The 23,086-nt window shown below is 44.4% G+C and overlaps 1 protein-coding gene across 1 annotated transcript in view; it reads right to left on the reverse strand.

Annotated features, from left to right (window-relative positions):
• Lhfpl6 (LHFPL tetraspan subfamily member 6) overlaps nucleotides 1-23,086 on the reverse strand; it is a 189,466-nt gene that overhangs the window by 4,319 nt on the left and 162,061 nt on the right. Inside the window, exon 3 of the mRNA XM_057756697.1 lies at nucleotides 17,228-17,326. Within this exon, the coding sequence (XP_057612680.1) occupies nucleotides 17,228-17,326 (99 nt within the window). The remainder of the gene's footprint in view (nucleotides 1-17,227; nucleotides 17,327-23,086) is intronic.

Raw genomic sequence — 23,086 nt, forward strand, 5'->3', positions numbered from 1 at the left:
TGTTGCATCCCCCCTCTCCTTTTGGAGTGAAGTATATAGGCGTGTAGAAAACAAACGAGGTGAGTTCAGTATTCATTAAATATCCCTCCCGATGCTGTTCTGTGTCTCTGTCTCTCATTTCTCTCATATCTCTGTTCCTTTTGCTTAATAATTCTAATCCTCACATTCCTACCCTGTAACATACTAGTCATGTTGAAGCTTGTCTTCAACAATATTTGACCTCTAACAGTTTATACTGCAGCTCTCTCCCCTCGCAGGGTCCATGAGAGATTAGAGACAACTTTCCTCCCCTTTGATAGCTATAGTTCCCTCTGGCATGGCTGTAGTTGATGGTAGACTTAGGACTGGTGTGCCATTGTCAACACTGATGGCTTCTTTCCTCCTACGTGGACATATTCTGCAGCATAAAGAAGCTTCCAGATCATCTGAGAGTTCAGGCTGGTCCTACATTAAGCTGTCCCGCGGCTTGGTGTTTGCTACCTTGATGTCTGTTGAAGGAGGCCACTTGTTTGTTTCCCGGCCGCCCGGCAGCTCAGACCAGAAATAGTCACACAGAAACTACATTATTTAAAACACTACTTGGCCCATTAGCTCTAGCTTCTTATTGGCTAACTCATATATTAATTTAACCCATTTCTATTAATCTGTGTGTTACTACGAGGCTGTGGCTTACTGGGTAAAGTTCAGGCGTTTGTCTTCTGCAACGCTTACATGGCTTCTCTCTTATTTTCGAGACAGGGTTTCTCCGTAGCTTTTGGTTCATGGCTTCTCTCTTACTCCACCCTTCTTTCTCCCAGCATTCAGTTTGGTTTTCCCCACCTACCTAAGTTCTGCCCTATCAACAGGCCGAGGCACTTTCTTTATTTACCAATGGTATTTCTACACACACACACAGGGGAATCTCACATCAGATGTCTTCCTTCCTTCCTGGTTTCTCCTAGGTACATTTCATGTGTGTGCACATGTGTGTTCATGTGTATCGGTATAGGTATGTGTATATGGAAGCCAAAGGTCAGCCTTAATACTCTTGAGGAGCTGTCTACCTTGTTTGTGAAGGTGGGCTCTCTCATTTGCCTGGATCTCACAAGGAGGCAGGGAGGGTTCATCAGCAGCCCCAGAGGGATCTGTGTGGCTCTACCAGGGCAGGCCCTTCACATGGTTTCTGGTTCTCATACTTGCACGGCGAGCACTACTGACAACCATCTTCCCAGGCCACCTTGACACATTCCCTTGAACACAACTTTCATTTAAAGGTCTGCTCTGATGACCTAGATCCAAGACAGCCATGGGTGAAGCAGGCTTTTCTCATCTGACTTTATCAGAGACCCGTGAAGTGTCTTCAGTTGTTGAAGGTTTGCCTTCCTTACTCACCATGCACCCACTCGCATCTTGCCATCTTTGAAAGACTAAGGAGAGAATATCGGGAGTGGGGCTATGGAGAGTACAGTATCTGTCTGCATTACCAGCTTCCTGGGGCAAACACTGTTCTTTGTTTTGGCCTGTGTGTACTTACCATTGCCGTATCTTAAAACCTACAGTCAACCCAGGAGACCAGGTGGATGAATAGTGGGTGGACACTAAATAAAGATTCTCAAAGTGTTTGAGGATGTAAGAAAATATGTCCCCTGACTAACCACATGCCATACAATTTCCGTGATTAAAATTCAGCAACTGGCTAAGAGTCAGTATGAACATCTTAAATTGTTTGCTTTAAAAAAAAAATCCCATTATTTCAGACACAAAGAACTCCATTGACTCACAAAATCTCGTTAAGCTGGCCTCAAACATATACATATGTGCACATGCATGAACATATTCATGCATGGATGCATGCAAGCACTTGCAAGTGTTTGTGAATACTATATGGATACATGTCTGTACACACGTACATGAATGTATATGTTCTCACACACTTTTTGAGAAGCAAACCATAGCCTGGATCAGACATGAGCCCATCTGAAGAAATGCTAACAGGTCAACCCCTGATTTGTTTGCCTCTATGGGTGTGTGCAGTCCTGAGGAGGCCAGAACAGGGTGCTCGATGCCTCGGAACTAGAGTTACAGGCAGTTGTGAGCTACAAGCGCTCTCAACCACTGAAGAGTTTCTCCACCCCCAATTGGGGAATTCTTGACCCTTCCTCTATAGTGATCTATTTCTCCCTGGCTTGCCCTTCCCGTCTTCATGTTTCTGCCCTTTTCAGCTTTCAGCACCTCATTCATTGATCCAACAGATGTTTATTGAGCGATGGCTGTTTCAAGTCGGGTGCTGTGGACTTGGCTGACTATGGTGAATACAACCTCTGCTTTCAGAGAAGTGGCCGCCTAGTCTAGAAGACAGCCATTAAATAGGACTCACACAATTACATAATGGCAACTGTGAGATGGGCTTGGAGAAACACTCCAGGATGCTGAGACAGCAAAGCTGGGGACACCTGCAGAGCGTGGTCAGTGAGCTGAAGGGGTGCATGGCCTAACTCAGAAGTGACATTGAAGCAGAGCTCTGGCAGCTGAGGAAGGGCACACCAGGCACACATGAGGCCAGAGAAGAGTATATGCATGAATTAGGTTGTCACAGAGAAATGGGGATAGAGTTAGGGCTTGCGAACACATTATTCAACATGACGTATGGGTACCACGTGCTTGCACAACTACCAGGGACGGGCAAGAGGAGAGCTTCACTCTCACCCAGTGCGCCTCTGAATTTTTACTTCTGCTATAAGACAGATACATGAGATACTCTACGTTCATAAAATAACCCTGATTCTCCAATTATTTTTAAAAACTGGCCAGGAACTGGAAATATCATGGTAAATACTACTACACAGTCTCCTGAAGCCTGCTTTCTGTTGGATGTTCACATCAGTTAAAAACATATACATACATATAGAACATGCCTCCTATAAGAAATATGCCAGCTCCTCAAAGTAGCCTCAAACGTACACAGAAATGCACACAGGTATGTGTGTACATGCATATATATACACACATGCACCCACATAGCCACGGACCCCTTTGGTGAAGCAAGATCAGCCTGAGGTGTCAAGACTTAGGCCTGTCTGAGGAGATTGAAGTACGAGTTTCCCTAGGCATTCTCAATTCTTGATTCTTTCTCATAGTGGCAAACTAGACCTAGGAGGACATTTTTTGTTGTTGTTATTACCTCACGAAAAGCTGAATGCAGAGGTGAACTGTCTGAACTGATGGGACTGGATCTGCTGGCCAGAGACGTGACACTACAGTCCAGACCTCTTCAAAGGAAAAGAAAAGCAGAAGAATCTACTCTGAACTCGGTTTCCTGCCTAGAACCCAACACTCGATACTAGAGACGCAAAAATTAGCAACGTGTCTTACAGCTGCAGAATTAAAAACGTCTTCCAGGATACATTAGGCCACTAGCAAAGAGGAGGTCTCTACATTCCTATGTTTTAAAGAGCAAGATATGCTATGAGTTGTAAAGGAGCTAAATTAAACCAGGAAACAGGGGCCCCTCTCTCTTGGCCTCCCCCCTCCTCGTGTCAAGGCAATAATGCTTGTTATTATAAAGCAAACAGAAAGCATTTTACCAGAGGGCGAGTTTGGTCTGTGATCTTTCAGGAAATTAGAGAGGCAAATCTGTTTAAACTTTCCCTTCTGCACCCCGTGACGCTTCGTCAAACAGGACTCCAAGCCTGCCTGCTTGGCAAATTGCTGCTTTCAACATCGGGGAATACTCTTCTTGACAGCTAAAATAGAGGTTAATGGGACAGAGAGCCGTGCACCACAGCCACCTGCCAAGTCCGCAGACAAAGGCTCCCTGGCAGTATTCCAGGGCCGTACCCGGTGGCGGGGTGCAGGGTGAAGTGAGGTGTGGCTGGCTTTTGAGGGTGATTCAATTTAGTTTTATTGTGCTGCTTTTGGAAGTAATAAGAGACAAGGGAGGGATGAAAAGGACCCTACAGCAGATCCAACTCACTGATGCTCCCCCTGCCCCCCATCTTCTTGTCTTTGACCTTGTAATAGAACCTCCAGTTTTTCATTAATTAGTTCAATTCATATTTCATACTCTAGATGTGATTGCACTGGCCTGCTTCTTTCTCTACGCTGGTGCTCAATACCATACACAATGCCTGGACCCCCAAAGGCAATCGATACCCATTTGTGCCATGAGTGGATATCAGACCTTATGCCAGAACTGTAAATAGAAATTCAACATTTATAATTTTTTAATAGCTGTCAGCTGAAGACTGCAAGGAAGGGGTTCAGTGGGGAGGGGCCCTTCATTTAATTGCTTTTTCGCAAGATTTTTTTAGGAAATTAGAGATACAAATCCATTTGTATCTTCTTGATTCCTCAACTCGATTCTCGCTTTTCAGAAGTATCTAGCTCCCCAGAGGATGAGTAATTTGTCCCATAGCTCTAGTAAACATCAAACTTGATCATGAACTTCCTCTTGGGTTCAGCTATTGTATAAGGAAGGTCTAGGTTGACTCTACTTTTCTTGTGAGATACAGATGCTTCATTGGAACCTATGTGGCAGAGGGAAAATGTCATATTTTCTCTTACTCTTTGATTTTTAAAGTCTTTTTAGAAGATTCTCCCCTGTCCACTTTGACTGTTTCTAGTTACACGAAGGATCTGCCTTTTGAAGATTTAGCACCTGGTCACCGAGCCAGTCACAAGGCGCTGGGCACTCTCTCGGCAACCTGTTGTAGGGAGGTACCGTACTAGCTTTCCTTGGGGAGACATCAGTGGCTGTTCCTGCTGTGATCTGTGAGTCTATTCCTAAATAAACAACCCTTTATTATACCAGTTCTGAGCTAGTGTGGGATTTCTTTTTAGCATTCGTCTTCTCATTAGCATACCAATATATAAATGTAAAGTTTAGATAAGGAAGAAGCAGGCATGTCTGACCTTATTCTTTCTGCTGTACAAAGAACAAAGGCAAGAAAGCAAAGGATCAATAGAAAGAGGAAAAAATTCTATAGACTTAAATACCACAGAAAGTCAGGCCCTTCCTACAGCTTCATAGTCTGACCCTTATGTATGTTAACCAAAGCATAAGGCTATTGTCTACAGAATAATGTCAAAACCAAAGTTAAGCAAATTTCAATAAGCAAATAAGATACAGATGCATATACACACACATACACACACAAAATGGAGGGGCATGCTTCCAAGTCTATGGAAACAGAAATTAATAATATGGTTGGGAGGATAGTTCCATCCGTAAAGAGCCTGCCACACAAATACTAGATCTGAGTTCAGCTCTCCAGCATACACCTAAAAGCATTGTGTGCTCGTGACCCCAGGTTTGGGGTTAGAGCAGGGGAGTGTAGACAGGCAGATCACTGGAGTTCACTGCCCAGCAGGTCCAGCCAAATCTAGTACCAGGTTCAGGGAGAGACCCTTCTCCCCAGATAGGTGGAGAGTTATTGAGGAAGATATCTGATATCACTCTCTGTCCGCCACACATGCTTGCACGTGCGCACACACACATACACACATACATATACACATTAATAAACGTGAATGGTATGCAAAATGAAAAACTGATATCATGACCACTCCCTCTCCAAAGTGGAAGGTCAAATCTGAGGACTTAGAGTACTTGGGTGGCAGGCATAACCTACTATTAAACAACCGCTATAGCCTATTGATCCTTCTTATTCTAAAACTTTCTGAATCAAAATATTGATCTTCTTTTATGGTCCACCTGCAAGTGTGGCAGTGTAGGAGCGAGACCACGGGGCAGCTCTGCAGTCTGGGCACTCTGACTGCATCCTACTAAGGGAGTCACAGCTAACTATGCCAACTGAGCAAACAGCCTACAAATTAAGTCACTGACAATTAAGAAGACATGCTCCCTTTAGTCCTGTGATCGGTTGTGAATCGACAGGTAAATTAGACATGTGTGCAGGCTCTCAGTGTGCAGGGAGAAGGGGACAGAGTGTCAATCCAGACCCCTGGGAGGAGCCATGAAGTGTGCCAGGGCAACACTCGGGGGCACAGGTGGCCCATATTCCTCAACAAACATCTCCAATCCTGAAAGATGAAGTAGGTTTATACTCCGCGTGGGAGACGCTTTCCACAGAATGAAAGGAGTTTTTCTAGCTGATATAGTTGAAAGATGAGGAAATGGTAAGCTCCACAGAGAATGACTACAGGGCTTTTAGTGCCACCAAAGAGGTCCCCAGGCAGGAGTGCCAATGCTTCAGGCAAGACAGGAAAGCAGGAGGAAGGAGGGAGGGTGTTGTGAAGGTGCTGAACCTGAATGCAACAGAGCTTCCTTTCAATTCAGGACTCGCCCAGAACCAGGGCGTCTTTCCTCTGTTTTCCTGGCCTTTGTCTTCCCTCGCCTCTGCCACCGAGGGAGTGTATCACAGGGTCATAGACTTCGGCACTGGAGGAATTTTTTAAAAGAATGGCACAGGTCAAGATTGGTGATCTTATTCGGAAAAGGGCCTGACAGTAAATATTTTAGTTAAAAAGCAATCACAGATACCAACTATGTCAGTGAGCATTGCTGCCTGCCAATGAAATCTAATTTACAGAAACATGGAGAGCAAATTTGGCTCATAGCTTGCCAGCCCTGGATCTGGGCCATCTCCTGTGTTTTATACACGAACATAGTTGTCCAGGACACTGGTGACTGTCCCAGATCTCTCAGAAGTGGTCTCCTCAGCATGCCACTGGTCTGCTGGATTTGTTTATGATATATAACGTCCTGATTCACATACAAAAGAAGGCTAGTGTTGCTGCCAATCACAGCCACTCAATGTTGACTCTTTGCCTATATACTATATACAACCTGTAATGACCTGCTGTGTCCGTTACTATTCTCTTGTCTATGACAGACTACCTGACCAAGGAGATGTAGAGGAAGGAGAATCATGTGGGCTCCTAGTTTTAGGATTGTTCAGCCCAATGGGTGGGGACGGTGTGGCTGAGCAGTGCCTTGGCAGACTGAGCCTATAGCAGAGCTGCTTAAGGGGGCCAGAAAAGGAAGGTGAGACAAAGAAACTAGAATTAGGGTGGGCTGTAACTTCAAAGGCCTGCCTTCAGCAACCTATCCATGCCAGCTGGCCAGGCCCCACCTCCTAAAGGTCTCTGAACCCTCTCAAAACAGCACATAGTCTAAGAATGTGTTCCAACACACGAGCTTGGGTTGGGTGACGTGGGACATTTAACAGAATCATGACACCGGCCTTCTTTTTTAAAAAGAAAGAATTATTTTTATTTTATGTGTGTGGGTTTTGCCTGCATGTATATACGGGCATCACATGTAGGCGATTACTACCGAGGCCAGAAAAGGGCATTGGTTCCCTGGAACTGGAGTTACAGAAGATTGTGAGCTACCACATGGGAGCTGAGAGCTGAACTTGGGTCCTCTGTAAGAGCAGCAGGCATTCCTTCTTTCTTGGACACCTTCATTCTTTAATTTCACATGCTCAAAGAAAAAGCATAGAGTTGTTTAAGAAAAATAAAGCAGGGTCATATTTCATCAGCAAACTACCACACCTGGGCACATCATCAGGTCTTTAGGATCGACTGATTTTAGAATCACAGGTTTGACTTGGCTGAAAACCAAAGTACTCTTCCCTGCAGCATGGTATCTACAGTGTGCAAACGTGTACACACATGTGTTCACAATGTTCCTGGTTCTTATCCCCCTCAGAGTGAGCTAGCATATCTATGTACAATGGAGCGGGTATTAAAAGTCGTCTGGAGATGAAATAAAATATAGAGGAAAATATAGGGAGGCTATATGAAAATACTGCAGTGTTTTTAATAGGGATCTGGACAGACTTTGAGACTGGTGTCTTCAGGGAACCCTGGAATCATTCCTTCTTTGAGTGCTAAAGACGACTATGTGTCAAGCCAACATAAATTACTTATAGTCTTATGTGGCGGTGTGAAAGAAAATGGCCCCCAAAGGGAGTGGCACTATTAAGACGTGTGGCTTTGTTGGAGTAGTTGTATTCTCGTTAGAGGAAGAATGTCACTGTGGAGGTAGGCTTTGGGGTCTCATATATGCTCAAGATACTGTCCAATGTCTCAGAGCACTTCTTGTTACTTGTGAGTCAAGCTGAAAGAACTCTCAGCTCCTTCTCCAGCACCATGTCTGCCTGCACGCTGTTGTGTTTTCCACCATGACAATAATGGACTGAACCTCTGAACGTAAGTGAGCCACCACAATGAAATGCTTTCCTTTATAAGAGTTGTCACGGTCATAGTATCTCTTCACAGCAATAGAAACCCTAACTAAAACAGCTTACTTGAAGAGTAACGGGTGGAGGGAGGTTACAGGCAGGAGTGTGGATGGTCTCAAAGGGGCCACGCTAGACGGTCTGAACCCAGCAGAGACGCTAGCTCCTTTTTAGCTAAGTGAATGAAAATTCCTGGGGAAAAGTTGTTTCTGAAAAGGCATGACTAGTTAGAAGAAGAAACAGTGGTGTGGGAAGACTGGAAGGTTGCAGGACCAGAGGCTACTTGCCTAGCTTGGGCTATATTTAAGGCCTCTGAGGAGCCATTCCTGGCCTACATCTATCTGTGTTGTGACTAATATCCATTGACTAATAGACAGAACCCTTTAGGAATCTGCTAACATAGCAGATGATGAACTTCCACCAACCCAAAAGTCAAGAATGTCATCAGAGAGCAAATTGCTTTATTCATAACTTTCTGTGTTCTGCAGTTTAAAGCTTCATGAAACTGCTTCCACATGTGAGTATGGAACCTGGAGTGACCTAGCTGTGTATTTTCCAGGCCTCAGTCACTCAAATTTGGCTGTAGAATAAACTATCCCTCATTGCCTTATGACCTGAGAACCGCGCGTTTGTATCAACAGCTGCTCAGTTGGAGCTCCTCCTGGGCCTTCCCAGTCAATATACTCTAGCCTCTCACTGAGGCCGTGTGCACTTAGGGAAGCAGTACATACATATGGTTTGGAGGAGTGGCTTGACACTCTAGTAAAAATGCTATGACCATTCCAGCTCCTCCTTCTAGGAGGCAACATTAGCAATCAACAGATCTAGCTGTGGTAATCCTCCATAACATGGAGACGGTGGTGGCATTTTGGCTCGGGAGAGAGTTGTGCACAACAAGAAGTAAACCATGAGTGGGAGGCAGATACTGATAGAACAAAAGGAGCAAGGAACACTGTGAGGATGGTCTAGCACCCGGGTGACCAGGTGATGCTGAGGGCATGGCTGCACAGAGAGATGCTACTCAATCCATCAAACGTCTCCGACCCCTGAGGTTTCCACTTTCACATCGCAACACGCCTATTCATTTTTCCTTGGTGTCAGATCGACCCAGGGCCCTTCCTCCACACTTTACACTGAACGCAGGTTCTGCATCCCTCCGTCCTGGCATGGCAGGAAGACACACATAACCACCAGATGGAAGTTAAAGATGCTTTTACCCACCCAACCTTCTCTCGGTCCATATGCCAAAGAACTCCAAACACCAGGTTCCTTTAAAAATACAGTGACATTAGGACGGGTGAAATGGCTCCCACAATCCCCAGACACATCTATTGATATACGTCTTTGCACCGTCTGTGTGAAAAGCAGTTTCCCCTTTGTCATATCGATTAGCTGAGTATCTGGCAGCCCAGGCACTATTAGTCTTTACCCCTTAACACTGAAGTCAACTTAAAAGCTTTACTAGAGATATCTACCGTTTGGGAGACACTGTCGCATGAACAGAGGTGGCCTTTGTGGCCACACCATGAAGCGACACAGAAATGGATCATCTTTGGGGATGACTAAAATAACCAGCAAGGCTTTATCCAGTTTACTGACCAAAGACCACCAAGGTCATCGTTAGTTTCTGTCCGGGGCTGCTTTTAATAAAGACAAAGACTTCCTGGGAAACTCGGCTCTTTGGTTTCTGGGTGGCCCTAAAGAAAGAGTCAAAACCCCAAGTCTGTCTCCCAGTGCTGTTGCTCGGTGAGGTCCAGGGCAGTTTTGTCCCAGCCCATGTGGAGATGGACAGCATTCAACTGTGATGGTGTTGGTCCCTCACTCCGTCTGATACTGTCACATTTCCACTGAACACCGAGCAGAGTCTGCACACTCTCTGCTGGCCCTGAGCTATATGGAACCCTGTGGCTGTAGGCAGGACTTTGACGCTGGTTAGCTGGTCCTCTCTGGGAGTTTTTCCTCAACAGTCTCACCATGCTTGGAAGGAAAGTCAAAGAAATATAGTTAAGCCAAATCTAGTCAGGCCCAATCTTCTGATTCCTTCTGGTAAATTCCAATACCCTCTGTAAAATTATGACAGATGGTGAGTGGTGAGACACTTTTTCGAAGACCTCACTTCCAAGATATAAATAAAAGCAAGCCTCATATCAAATCCCAGTGTACACATACTTATTCAACAAACAGTTATCAGAAAGCAGGAACGAAACAACTCAAGGCATGGTGCCATGTGTTTGTAACACCAGGGTTTGGAAGGCAGAAAGGCAGGAAGATCCCAGGTTCAAAGCCAGCCTGTGCTACACAGACTGTGAATCCAAACAAACCAAAGAAAACAAAAGATACACACAAGTCTCGCTTATCAAACTGTTTTTCTCTCTGTGTGTGGACCACCAATGTGTGAAGAGACCACTACAGGCAAATGCTGCAGGCTCAAGCAGGGCTATGTTGCCCTTGGCAATGCCCACTTATACATCCTTCAAGCCAAAGACTAAAACTGATCCTTTGAGAATGATCCGATGGTGGATACAATTCTAAGCACAAGGCCAAACCTGACTCCATCACTAAACATGGACCAGTTATCAGAGTACTCCTGTGTGTTCCCTGGTAAGGAAACTGCCTTCTACAAAGTCCTCCAAATATTCCATTGTTTCTTGCTTCCCTTGAGAATGGCGGAGAGTCCCAGCTTCATTTGCCACAAACCAGAGATGATGCCTTGGAGCAGGAAGTTTCCATTTGAGCCTGTTTCCCCACTGTAGCTACATGTGTTGGGGTTTGGACTGCTCAGAACCTAGGCCATACGGGCTGATAAATCTTTAAACATCACACATGGTTGCAATAATGGTCTGTTCCTAGATGGATGCTAGCATCCTCTCAAGAAAGGATGGGGAGATTCTCTGTGATCGTAGGCAGCGTTCACTCTCAAGTATCTTTAACATCAGTGAAAGTTCATTTGAAAAGATCCAGTGTGCTAGTTAAGAAGACACAAATTTCAGCAATCAAAACCCATCTCTGGCAACTGCTGTGCTCATTAATAAAGCTTCTGGCGTTAATGAGATCTGTATGACAGCAGTACTTACACTGCAGTGTAGACGAGGCCCTTGAGCTGGGTTTTCTCTGTGTAGCAAAGTGATGCCACTGTCTACGCAGAGGTGTTTTGAAGTATTAGAACAGTATTGTAAAAGGAGGCTAACAGCAAAGGAGTTATCCTACTTGTGAGCTATCATATTACACCAACATGGGGACAATATTACAGCATAGCAAGCACAATGAGCTTCATGTTTTCTCTTGCCTCCTACAGCCCACTAAGACTGAAACTCAGTAGTGCAGACAGATACAGCCAGCACAGTGGGTTTGTGTCACGACGGAGAAGCTCCAGGCTTAGGAAAACCAAACCTTCTATATTGAGCTGCAAGAAAACATGCCTAACTTTTACCCCAGAGGGAAATCATTTTATTATATGGGCATATGACAGCCTCCCCTGTGATGTCTCCTAAGTCTGTTGACTATAAAGATATATGAGTTACCATTCAGTTGCTGTGATGAAAAAGCACAGCCAAAGCAGCTTAAGGAAGAAAGGGTTTGTTTTGGCTTATGGTCTCAGAGTGATTGAGTCCACCATAGTGGGGAGGGCATGATGACAATGCGGCAGCAGGCATGGGAAGCCGGGGATCACATTTTCATCTGCACACAGGAAGGAGAGAGGATAGAAGGCGGGTGAGGTTATAAGCCCACCTCGAGTGATATACTTTCCCCGACGAGTCTCCATCTCCAATGGTTACAGAAACTCCCTAAAAAGTGCCACCAACTGGGGACTAAATGCTCAAATATGTGACCATAAAGGGGACATTATTCAATCAAATCACCACAGCAGACGTCTTTGAGATGGCAGTCAAGAATAAAGTGCCTCAACTCACAAGTCAGGAGAAACATGGAAACACTGTGGTACCCAAGGGGCTAGGTCCAGGCTGTGGAAATAAACTGGACCAGATCTAAGTGGACATATAGTCTACTCACTGGGAAGACAGGTCACATTTTCATAGATGGGACTTAAGATCAGAACTGGACATGAGCTGTGTCTGCACAATGCATACTGTAAGTAAGGATGTTTTCCCTCACAGCAGTCCTTGCAAGCACTTTCACAGACCATGAATCAGGTCCAATTCCAGTCTTCCTGGGGAGACCTGTGGCTCCTGAGAAGTCTTAAGTTTCGAGTTCAGGTCATTACACTTTCTGAGGTCCGATATCCAATGCTGTTTGCCAGAAGTGATAAACCTTCAGAGATCAAGACTGCCTTTGGCCAAAGTGTAAAGTTATGATACTCTCTTGAAATTAAGTTCATGAATAAATTTTTAAAAGCACATAACACATAAAAATCACACAAAACTTCAGGAGTTTTCTGAAACCTATGTAAATGAACTGTGGCCTCTTGTTGTCTAGAGGCCTCAAGCTGAACTCCACCTATGGGTCAAACCCTCCTACAACACTGAACTCATCCGTAGCACCACGGATTGGGATATCCAGCTGTTCAGCCCAATGAGTGCATTCAACACACAATAAATAAATGAATGTAGAAAATAGCATTTTAAAGAAACAGAGTACATAGGAACAGAAACAAGGTGATATTCCTATAACACTCAATTCTAAAACGATTTATGATGATGAGAAAAGATATTATTGAAACGATAGGACAAGGATGAGGAACACAATTGATAAACAGCAATCAATAAAGATGACAGTGTGTGATAAAAGCAGAACAAGGTAACAACAAAACCAGAAAGAACAGTGGGATTCCTTTAACCTCTGATATGTTTCTGTGGTTCATTATTTCTTGCCACTTGAAGAAGGTCAAGTTCTGAGAGATAACCCAAACCTCAAAAATACTGCCCCCTGGACCAGTTCAATTTAAAATGTTTTTTGAGCAAACTTTAATATCCAAGCAGAAGACAGAAGGAAGCCATCAATGAGATAAAAAAAAAAAATCAGGGCAGCACTGTTCAGTTTCCATAGGTGCTGCTTAAGGAGTCTGGAAAGGGTGCACCCCCAGCAGGTGCCACAGGAAATGAAGACCTTTGGAATAGGGATTAGCGTAATCCAAGCACCTGTTTGGTGACAGGACTTCAAAACATCTTCCTTCAAGCCGGGCGGTGGTGGCGCACGCCTTTTCGCAGCACTCGGGAGGCAGAGGCAGGCGGATCTCTGTGAGTTCGAGACCAGCCTGGTCTACAAGAGCTAGTTCCAGGACAGGCTCCAAAGTCACAGAAAAACCCTGTCTCAAAAAACCGAAAAAAAAAAAAAAAAAAAAAAAAAAAAAAAAAACTTCCTTCACACCGATTTGCTAAAAAATTTTCTTTCTTTTTTTTCCAATTGCTGAATTTCATTGCCAGAAATTGCTGCAAGGAACTGGGTGAAGCTTTAAAAAGAGCCACAGTCTTCCAGCCCAGAGAAGGCTGCAACAAGAAAAAAATTAATTTTTCAAAACCGATTACCTGGGTCTTTAAATTATGACTGTGATCTTGACTTCCCTCTGAGTAGTGACTGAGCCTAAATCCCTCAGGGAGTCATGCTCTAACTCTTACCTGTGTGTCAGATACCAGAATCTATAGAAGCAGGATGAATGCTAACAGCTTTTGTAGCTGGCCAAAATTAGCAGGCAGCTGTCCCCACCTCCCACGTATACTTCTTAAGTGCTTCCTTTCCCCGGTTCCTTTTCCTGCTTTGAGCATGACGGACATATGGCACATGGGATATTTCCTTATCTACATGTGGCATAGCTTGCGACCTTGAACATGCATGTCTGCACTTGCAGGTGAGATGAACTTGCAAAGGTGTGTTTAGGGAACCAGACAGGAGTAGGTACACACTGTACAAAGTGCAGCAACTTTTCTTTCTAGAGAGACTAGAGGCATTTACTAAGTGATTGCTTGAAGTGGCAATGTCCCCACGCTAATTTCATGACCATGGGAACCACTGTCCTTCATATTATTCAAAAGATAACTTGCAAATTATAAGTTATAATTTGCACGCTGCATGAATGTTCCAGAAATAAATCTGTAGATCTTCCCTTTTCTAAGGCGTATGCAGAGGTCACCAGGAAGCATGAATAACCAGAGAGCTGGTAGGTTGTTGTTGGTTTTTGTTTGTTTTGTCTTGGTGATGACTGAGTGCTTTGCCCAATCAGGTATCACTGGCCTGAGTTCTCCAAAATTCCTTGGAACACACAGTTTAGGTCTCAGTTGAACTCCCAGCAGCTACCTGATTTCATGCTAATATTCTCTTGCACTGGAGCCTTTGTTGAGAGAATCCAGGCCCATGAAGGAACCCCTAGATGGCATCCAGTAACTTGGTCTTAAGATTCAAAAGTTTGGGGACAGGTCCAGTGAATAGCCCACGTACAGCACATAAATGGGGTGCCAACAGAGGCCAGAAGAGGTCGTCAGAATGCTCAGAGCTGGAGTTACAGGCAGCTACGACTCACTAAATGTGGGTGCTGGGAAACAAACTCCAGGCCTCTGCAAGAGCATTAGAAACTGTGAACCACTGAGCCGTCTCTCCAGCCTTTCTGGCTAAATCCTGACGTGTGTTCAGATCTTACCAGTCGCTAGCCTCACAAAATAGCCATCTCACAAAGGGGTTATACCTTTATTTTCCATGCCCAGTGCATTGGATGAGAGGAGTCTCCTGCTAAACTGAGGGATGGGGAGCTCATTCTACTTGGGAGAAGAAAAATACGAAAACAGAAACAAAACAACAATGAGAAAACAACCAACACCCGACTGCAGCAAGACAGTCAGAAGCAGGAGCAGCTGCATACGAAGCAGCCAGGACAGCCTCAAAATTGTAGGAGCCTTATGAATATAGTCAAAATGATATGTGTCATAGTAAATGTCACAGAGGCCAATAGAGTTGTTTCTGTCATTGTCTCTACTCATGGAGGTTTCTGTATATCAGCCAGAAAACAGGCTGCCAGGAATACCAGGCTGGGAAAAGCTCAAAACTGTTTAAGAGAGGATTGAAGAGGCGGGTGTAGGAGGAAGTGTTTTCTCCTCATCTTTACCCAACTGTCCTTAATATAACTTGCAAGTTATCTTTTGCATAATAAGTTGTAATTTGTAGATCAAGTGCGGTTAGATTTAAGGATGGAACGCATGACTCAGGGGTCAGACATCATCGGAAGGAGACATGTTTAGAGGCATGTCTTTAAATGGCAGCAGGAAGGGTTTTTCCTTGGCTTGAAAATGCAAAGACAGACCCTCATCTTCTCACTGCTAGGATGCTGGAGTTTAGTCCATGGTGCTGTTCCTAGGACACCAGCTGCACAATTTCAAGATATGATGAAAGCAATAATTACTCAAATTTACTTGGCAAATTAGCAAGACAAATTAATTGAAATGTTACTTTTTATCATAAGGATATAATTATAAAAGTCTTCGATGGCTAAAGACTCTGAGGCATGAATTAAATCAATTGGCCAACCTGATTATGGAGACCGTATGTTTAATACAAAAAAAAGGAAGACTAACGACTGATTGAAAACACACATTAAAAATGGCCTTGGTGCCATTTTTTTTTTAAGATGCCAGCACTCAGGAGGCAGAAGCAGGCAGATCCCCGAGTTCAAGGTCAGCCTGGTCTACAGAGCGAGTTCCAGGACAGCCTAGCTACACAAGAGTGAGCCCACGGCTCACACTCCCTGGAGAGCCAGGACCCAGAGTCCTAGGATGGACCAAACACGACTGGAAAAATAAACGTCAACGTGATAATGCCTAATGATATTCTGCTGTACTTATAGATTGCTGCTCAGCCCAGTAGTCATCAGAGAGGCTTCATCCAGCAACTGATGGAAACAGATGCAGAGACCCACAACCAAACATTAGGCTAAGCTCAGAGAAGCTAAGAGAGGAAGGAAGGATTGCAGGAGCCAGATGGGTCAAGGACTCCACAAGAAAAGCCACAGAATCAACTAACCTGGGATGATAGGGATTCACACAGACGGAACCGACAGCCAGGGAGGCAGAATGGGAACGACGTAAGCCCTCTGCATACACGTGACAGTCATATGCTTGATCCTCTTGTGGAACTCCGAACAGCGGGAGCAGTCTCTGACTCCTTTAAGGAATTTTGGGACCCTATTCCTTATACTGGGCCGTCTTACTACAACTTGATATGCCATATTTTGTTGATCTTCATGAGAATAGAAACAAAGAGGAAGAGTGAATGGGGGTGGCGGTGGGGGGTAGCAGGAGGGACAGGGAGGAGAGGAAAGGAAACTGTAGTCAGGATATAAATAAATAAATAAATAGGCCTTATCCACGTTGCAAATCTCTACCAAATGGAAATCTTGAATTCTATGTAATATGCACTCCGTTAGAAACCACGGAGGCTGCAGGGTGGGGAAGATGCACCTAGCTACAAGTGGAGAGCAACCGAACCTGTGCATGAGCACAGTCATGAAGGGGTCTTCACACACATGCAGAATCCCACACACACATCCCATCTGAGGAGTGACGGCTCACTGCTCCTGCTGTGGGATTCTCTGACAGACTCTTCCCTCCAGCTCCCTCTGCTGCGATGGGTTTCCTGCCCGCCAGGAGCATCCATCTGCGGTTGGTGATCACACATATGCCCTGCTGCAGCTCTGCCCCCCCCCTTGTGCTCCATACCCCACAGAGAAACTGCTCTGCCCTCCTTGCAATTTCCTTGATTATTTTGTTTGCCTGAGAAGTCCCCAGAGATGTTTTCAGCATGTATAACAAGTAATAAATATATGATTTTGAACAAAGTAATCAGAATATAAATGCTCGAGAGCAGGGTCATTCTATTTTCTTTGAGTCTGAAATATAAATCAAAGTGCTGGCAAACAGTAGGGTATTAATGACTTTTCATTAGACAAATAAATGTATGAACATGTGTATGTATGTATGTACGTACACATGCACATATGTACACCATCATACATGATGACTAGCCGAATACAGCCCCATACTGTCCTCCTTCTAGGAAGCAGTGATTAAGCCCTTTTTCTAGAAAGGATGGCACAAACTTACCCAAGTCAAACTGGCCAGAAATGTAACCACAAGTCTGCCGGACTTCCTCGCTGTCCCAGCCCAAGGGGTAGAGGGCACAGCCAGAGCCAATCAACAAGCCTGTGGAGAGGTAAAACAAGAAGACTTTACAAACCAAAACTGAGAACATGACAGGCCACGGTGCCTGCCCTTTGAAAACATTGTGTTAAATTCCTTTAAGCAATCTCAAGTCAGTTAGATTCCAAAAACAATACCGAGTCTGCTTAAAATAATAGTGAAAATAGACACAACTCAATTTGTTTCCAACTTTGCCTTTTAAATGCACTAAAAACCTTGGAAATCCTGTTAAGGAAATAAAATCAAGACTCTCTTAATCCCACTCACCAAAAGCCAACCAATTCCATTAATCCCATGGAGAATTCATTCCAGAGCAAGAGACGTTACTAGGTTATACTTCATAATTCATCGAAGTTTGTTTCCAATATAAGAACCAACACCAAAGGTTGCCCTGTTGTGAAATTTCAGCAGGAGCAGAAGAAACAAGAACCATGTCAGCCCATCCCTTGAGCCTGTGAACTGTACTGTCTGCTCTTGCTATGCTGAAACTCACCCAGCATCCACACAGCTCAGGAATATTCTAGAAGGCAGATGCATGAACGTCTAAATCCTCTTCACACACATGTAAAACCAAAGTGTCTGAGAATTAGACGGAAGAAAGTGGCTTCATTTTAATATAAATCCGCTATCTTGGCAGCAGCCAGTGCTAACTGCTTTCTGTGCATCTTAAATTCTATGTATGGGTTTACAAGAACCTGATAGGGATTGAAGCCCATGCCACTGGATTCTGTGAGCTAATCTGAAAGTAAGATATGGTCACACCAATCTGTGAGTATCATTACCACTCACGATGCAGATACGCTGAGACAGCAGCACCGACCGAGCCACTGTCTGATGGGTGAGAATGTCAGTTATCAGCCCCGCATGGGAACACCCTTCAATACAGTAACACGGATGAGAAACGCCCTAACAGGAGAGCTTTGTCACTGACATATCGAATGCTTTCTGTATCCAGCCTTTCTCTAGCCAGCCTTTGTTCTGCTTTGCACCCCAGAGAGTGGCAGTGAGGGGTAAAACCATATGCCCCTATCAGTCATCTAGGGCAGAACGGGTCGTGCCCTCCCTAAACACTGATAAGCTACGAAGAGAGTCTCCTCAGTGAGATCCTCATCTCCTGCCCTGGTGCTCCTCCATGTGATCGGAGGGTCTGATCTGAGAGTTCAGGATCCTCAGAATAAATCACTGACTGCAGGTGGACCTGACTGCAGTGCAGAATTGGGAGTCAGGTTCTGGCTGGGACGCCATCCACAAAACAGTAAGGCAGGGTTTGCTGACTGGGCAAGTGCCCACTGGTCAGTTTCCTCAGGCTTTTCCCATTGGGGAAGTTTTTTTCTGAGCTAGGATTCCCCACCATTAGATAAAAAGATGTTGACGATGTCAGAGTTTATTTAATATGTATGGGATTAAATTTGCATAATCTATGTAAGAGCATTACACGATACTTAGTTCTTAGTAGGTAACACCCGTTTTTGAGATTTTGTTAGTAATTTTTTTTTTTTTTTGAGACAGGGTTTCTCTGTAGTTTTGGAGCTTGCCCTGGAACTAGCTCTTGTAGTGATTTTTAAAGGGTAACAAATACAGAAATGTTTGGGATAGAATTTGTTCAAGTGCCAAATTAAAACAAAAAGTGGTAATACGTAAGCCATCAACAGCTTTCCTGTCTAATTTGGAAAGAAATATTCTAATTTACTAATCATGAAGTCCCAAAAGTACCTTCTTGGTCCCGCAGTACTCTCTAGCTGGGCTTGGGCCCTGAACAGGAAGGAGCTGACCCATGCTAAGTTACACAGGCAGGAAGGAGAGCAGCAATTCCCTAGAGTAAAAAACACTTGGGAATCAGTTCCTTTGCAAAATCCGGGGTTATCTTTGTGAAACCACGAAAAGCCGACTCAGCCATGTAAATTAACAACAATTTTATACACAGGAAACTCGCACTGTGTATGTGAAGTTTAGGTAAACTTCCTACCTCTAAGCTTCTGGCCCTGAGCGGGACCCTTAGAAAGCAACTACAAACACATGCTCACGTTTAAAAATTAGCTGTTTCGTGGAGTGGACAAGTTCATGTGAATTTTTCTATTAATCTTTACGGAGACTGTGTTTTGTCATCTACTACTGTCTGCTCGTGGGAAGGACACTAAAGATTCTGAGAAACATTTCTAGAAGACAAGTGTATGTACCTTTAGGGGGCTAACTGGTGGCCGCACGTTTTAGGATCTGCAGGTGAACATCAACGGTCAGTAAATGTCTGTGTTAGCGGGTGAGAACCAAGAACAGTCAGGAAATCAGTTCCACTTCACAATGAGGGACCCTGGCGACTCCATCAAAGCCGGCACCTTATTAGTATTGCAACACATATCAAACATGGCGAGTATCAGACTGGAGACTCAGAAAACTTCAGGTCGTATCAGACAACGCTTATCTCCTAGTCAAGGAAAATGTTATCGAATTTGGCACCTGTGTCCCAAGCCAGGTCCAGCCACCCATTCCCAACAAACCAATTAGAACAGCCAAATTAATTATGGAAAGAAGAAAAATAAGATTTATTCAGTGTGGTCACACTGGAAGAGAGAGAGATAAGGACTCACTGCCATTTTAGACATCCCGAGGAAAGACTGAGGTTTAAGCAGTGGGCCATGGATGAGTACATTTAAGGGGTATGATCAGGCGTGATGCTGCCCGCTATTAACTCATCACTGCCTGGCTCCAGTCTTGTTCCACGAGGGGGTGTGACAAATTGTTAGAGCTATGTGACATCTCTTTTTGGAAGCCAAGTTCCTCCTTTGGTGCGGCCATTTCCTCCTGCCAGCATCAGATTCCGATTCCCATTAATTTGGGATCTGTTGTTTCCATAGCCTGATAGGTTGAGAGCCATAAGTGTCTCTTTAGAATAGCTTTGCTTCTGCCGCACCCATTACAGACGGGTGGGGCGCCAAAGAGTTGCCGTACTGCACAGTACAAATATTGACCATTTTCATAGCTTTGGAAAACTCCAGTGGAGAGTTCTGCTCTAAGGACAAACTTCAAGAGGGTGCCGGCTTTCCAGACTCATACCCAGGGCCTGGTATTCTTTTGCAATAATTAAAGTTCACGCCTGCTCTTCAGTCTTCTTTCTCCGACTCTAAAACCTGTTCTCTAAACCGTCCTGCTAGCCGGAGCTTTGTGTCACGGTCTGTCTGGGAGACATTTCTGTGTGGAACTCAGAAGATGAGACTGGAGTAACCTGGTACTTGCTACAAGTCTTTCTGCAGATAGCAGACTTGAGATCTGGGGAGGACCTTCCAGACATCCATCCCCTCCACATTACCTAGAAAAAGTGGTCGGACATCAGTTTCTTTTGATCCCTGGACTTCTGGTTTCTGGAATTCCTCAAGTCAGCTCTTCCGACCTTCACTTTCCCAGACCTTCCAGCAAGCCTGCAAAACTTCAAGTCTAGAGGCGTTCTACTCAAGGGACCTAGTGCGGTCAAGTCCCGGGCTGGTCCCATGTGTCACTCATATAAGATACGGGATATAAATTTTTTCTATTCTTTCATACTGCTCAAATATTATGCATATATTTAATTAAACATCACCTTGAAACAGGTGTAAGCTAATTTTTAATGCTCTGGGTGGTAAGGGCAGATATGTATGTATGTATGTATGTGGGTGTATATAAATACATATATGTGTGTGTGTGTACACATACATCAGAAGGGTTAGCCTTTAGCCATTTCTGTGACATCCTCTCAGGCTAAGGAATTTAACACGCTAATTAACCTCTCTAGAAGTATGGGTGTCTTGAGTGGGTGCCTCAAATGCCAACTCACTGCCCTTAAGGTACGGATGGGAGTTAACACGCATTTTATGATCTCCACTGAATGTACTGTATTGTAAAAGGAAAGTCATTAAATGCGAAAGTGAGAACATCTTTCTGAATGAAAGGACTTGCCCCCATCCTGCTGCAGCCCTGCCACACCTCAGTCCGTGGTATAGCACCATTTGGAAGTCCATGACTTACTCTCCACGTAGGCCTTACACTACACACGGCAGTGGAGGTCACAGGAGCTGAGGTACCCACTCAAGTGGCGTCTCAGTGATCCAATAAGTCTGGGCCGTTCCGGCTGCTTACTCTGTTCATCAGGAATAAATGGCTCCAGAGACCCTCTCGCTTCAAACTTTAATATTATTTATAGAGATTTTCTTTATTGTAGTTATAGACCTTGTTACCATCCAGGCTTCATTTTAATTAAGTTCCTTTGCCAGTGCATCAAAAAAAAAATCATGAAAAAGCCACATGATAACACGTTTTTGCAGAAAACTGTGCAGTCAGGAGAGAAAGTGAAGAAGGGTGCTGGCTGGGGGGGGGGGGCAGCCTGAAGGATGTACTGATGGAGGTGAGATTCTGGGAAGGTGTGAGATTCAGGCTCACTTGGGATTAAGGAAGAATCTATTTTTGCAATCTGGGAGACTCTGTGACTTTTACAAGGTCACAAGTAAATCACAAATTGCCAATTAGAAGACTCTCTCCTTTCCACCTCTCCTCACCCCTGCAAGCCACTGTCGGGGGCGAGAGCGACACATCACCAATAAGGACATTTTGTAGATTGAGGGGAGATGTTGCCTTCTAAAAGAGAATAAAAAAAGAAACTTGGTGACTCAGTAATCCTTCAATTTAACAAGTTCACTTTAGTAATATGTTGCTGATTAGGCCTTCCATCCTGACTACCTAGGGCCCGAGGCTCATTCTGCTCAAGAACAACGAAACTGTCTGAAGAGCCACGTCAGGGGGCTGATCTTTCTGAAGAAGCCAATGTTCACGGGGAAAAGACCTCTGTCTGATAAATGCAAAGAGGCAGATGCTCCAGAGCCGTGCTCGGTAAAGTTAAGTCTACTTTCAGGGCTGGGGAGATGGCTCAGTGAGTGGGTAAATGCTCTTGTTGCTCTTGCAGAGGACCTGGTCTTGGTTCCCAGCACCTACATGGTGGCCCAGATCCATGTACAACTCCAGTTCCAGGGGATCTAATACCCTTTTCTGGTCTCTCTGGGCATTATACACACATGTAGGCAAAAACACTCATTCACGTAGAATAAATATATATATATATATATATATATCAACTAATAAAGATTTAAAGAGTCTATTGTTTAGCTCAGTGAGTCCCTCAGCATGGATACTTCATCCATTCTCATACTCCTACAGGAGACTTTCTACCAGTTCTTTCTAGTGTCCAGAAAAGACTAGCAATGTCTGCCAAAATATTATTTCTTAGCGTTTGAATGGGAAGCCTAACCGCTGAAGAGTTCAGAGGTTCGAGAACAGACCTGGGGCTGGGAATTTTCCTTTCTGTAAAACTCTTTCCTTTCAAACTCAGCACTGAGCACTTGGCCTGCAGAATATTAACATAACAATTCAACTCCTGCCAAGAAAGCAGAACAAACCCCCAGTCAGCCAGAGCCAACTGCTCTCCCCAGGTGGGAAGGACCGAGTCCTCCTGCTAAGCTCATAAAGCCTTATATTTTTTTCCAGATGACTCTTGAAATTCAAGTTTTTGATGCGTTCTCTTTTTCCACGACTATTGAGCCATTTTTTTCATCACTTTTTTTAAATAGTGTGACTTTTCCCACCCATCACCCCTTCAGTGGTCACATTCGCCTTTTTCCCATCAATTCATCTTTTATGTTTTTTTTTGGAGACTTTAATCCATCCTCCAGCCCCTTTATCTCCCTTTCTGTGGCAAGCACTGAGGGAAAGTGTTCTCTTTACTGTTCTCATGAAGGCTGCTCC

Source organism: Chionomys nivalis, chromosome 24 (assembly GCF_950005125.1).
Source record: "Chionomys nivalis chromosome 24, mChiNiv1.1, whole genome shotgun sequence".
NCBI lineage: Eukaryota > Metazoa > Chordata > Mammalia > Rodentia > Cricetidae > Chionomys > Chionomys nivalis.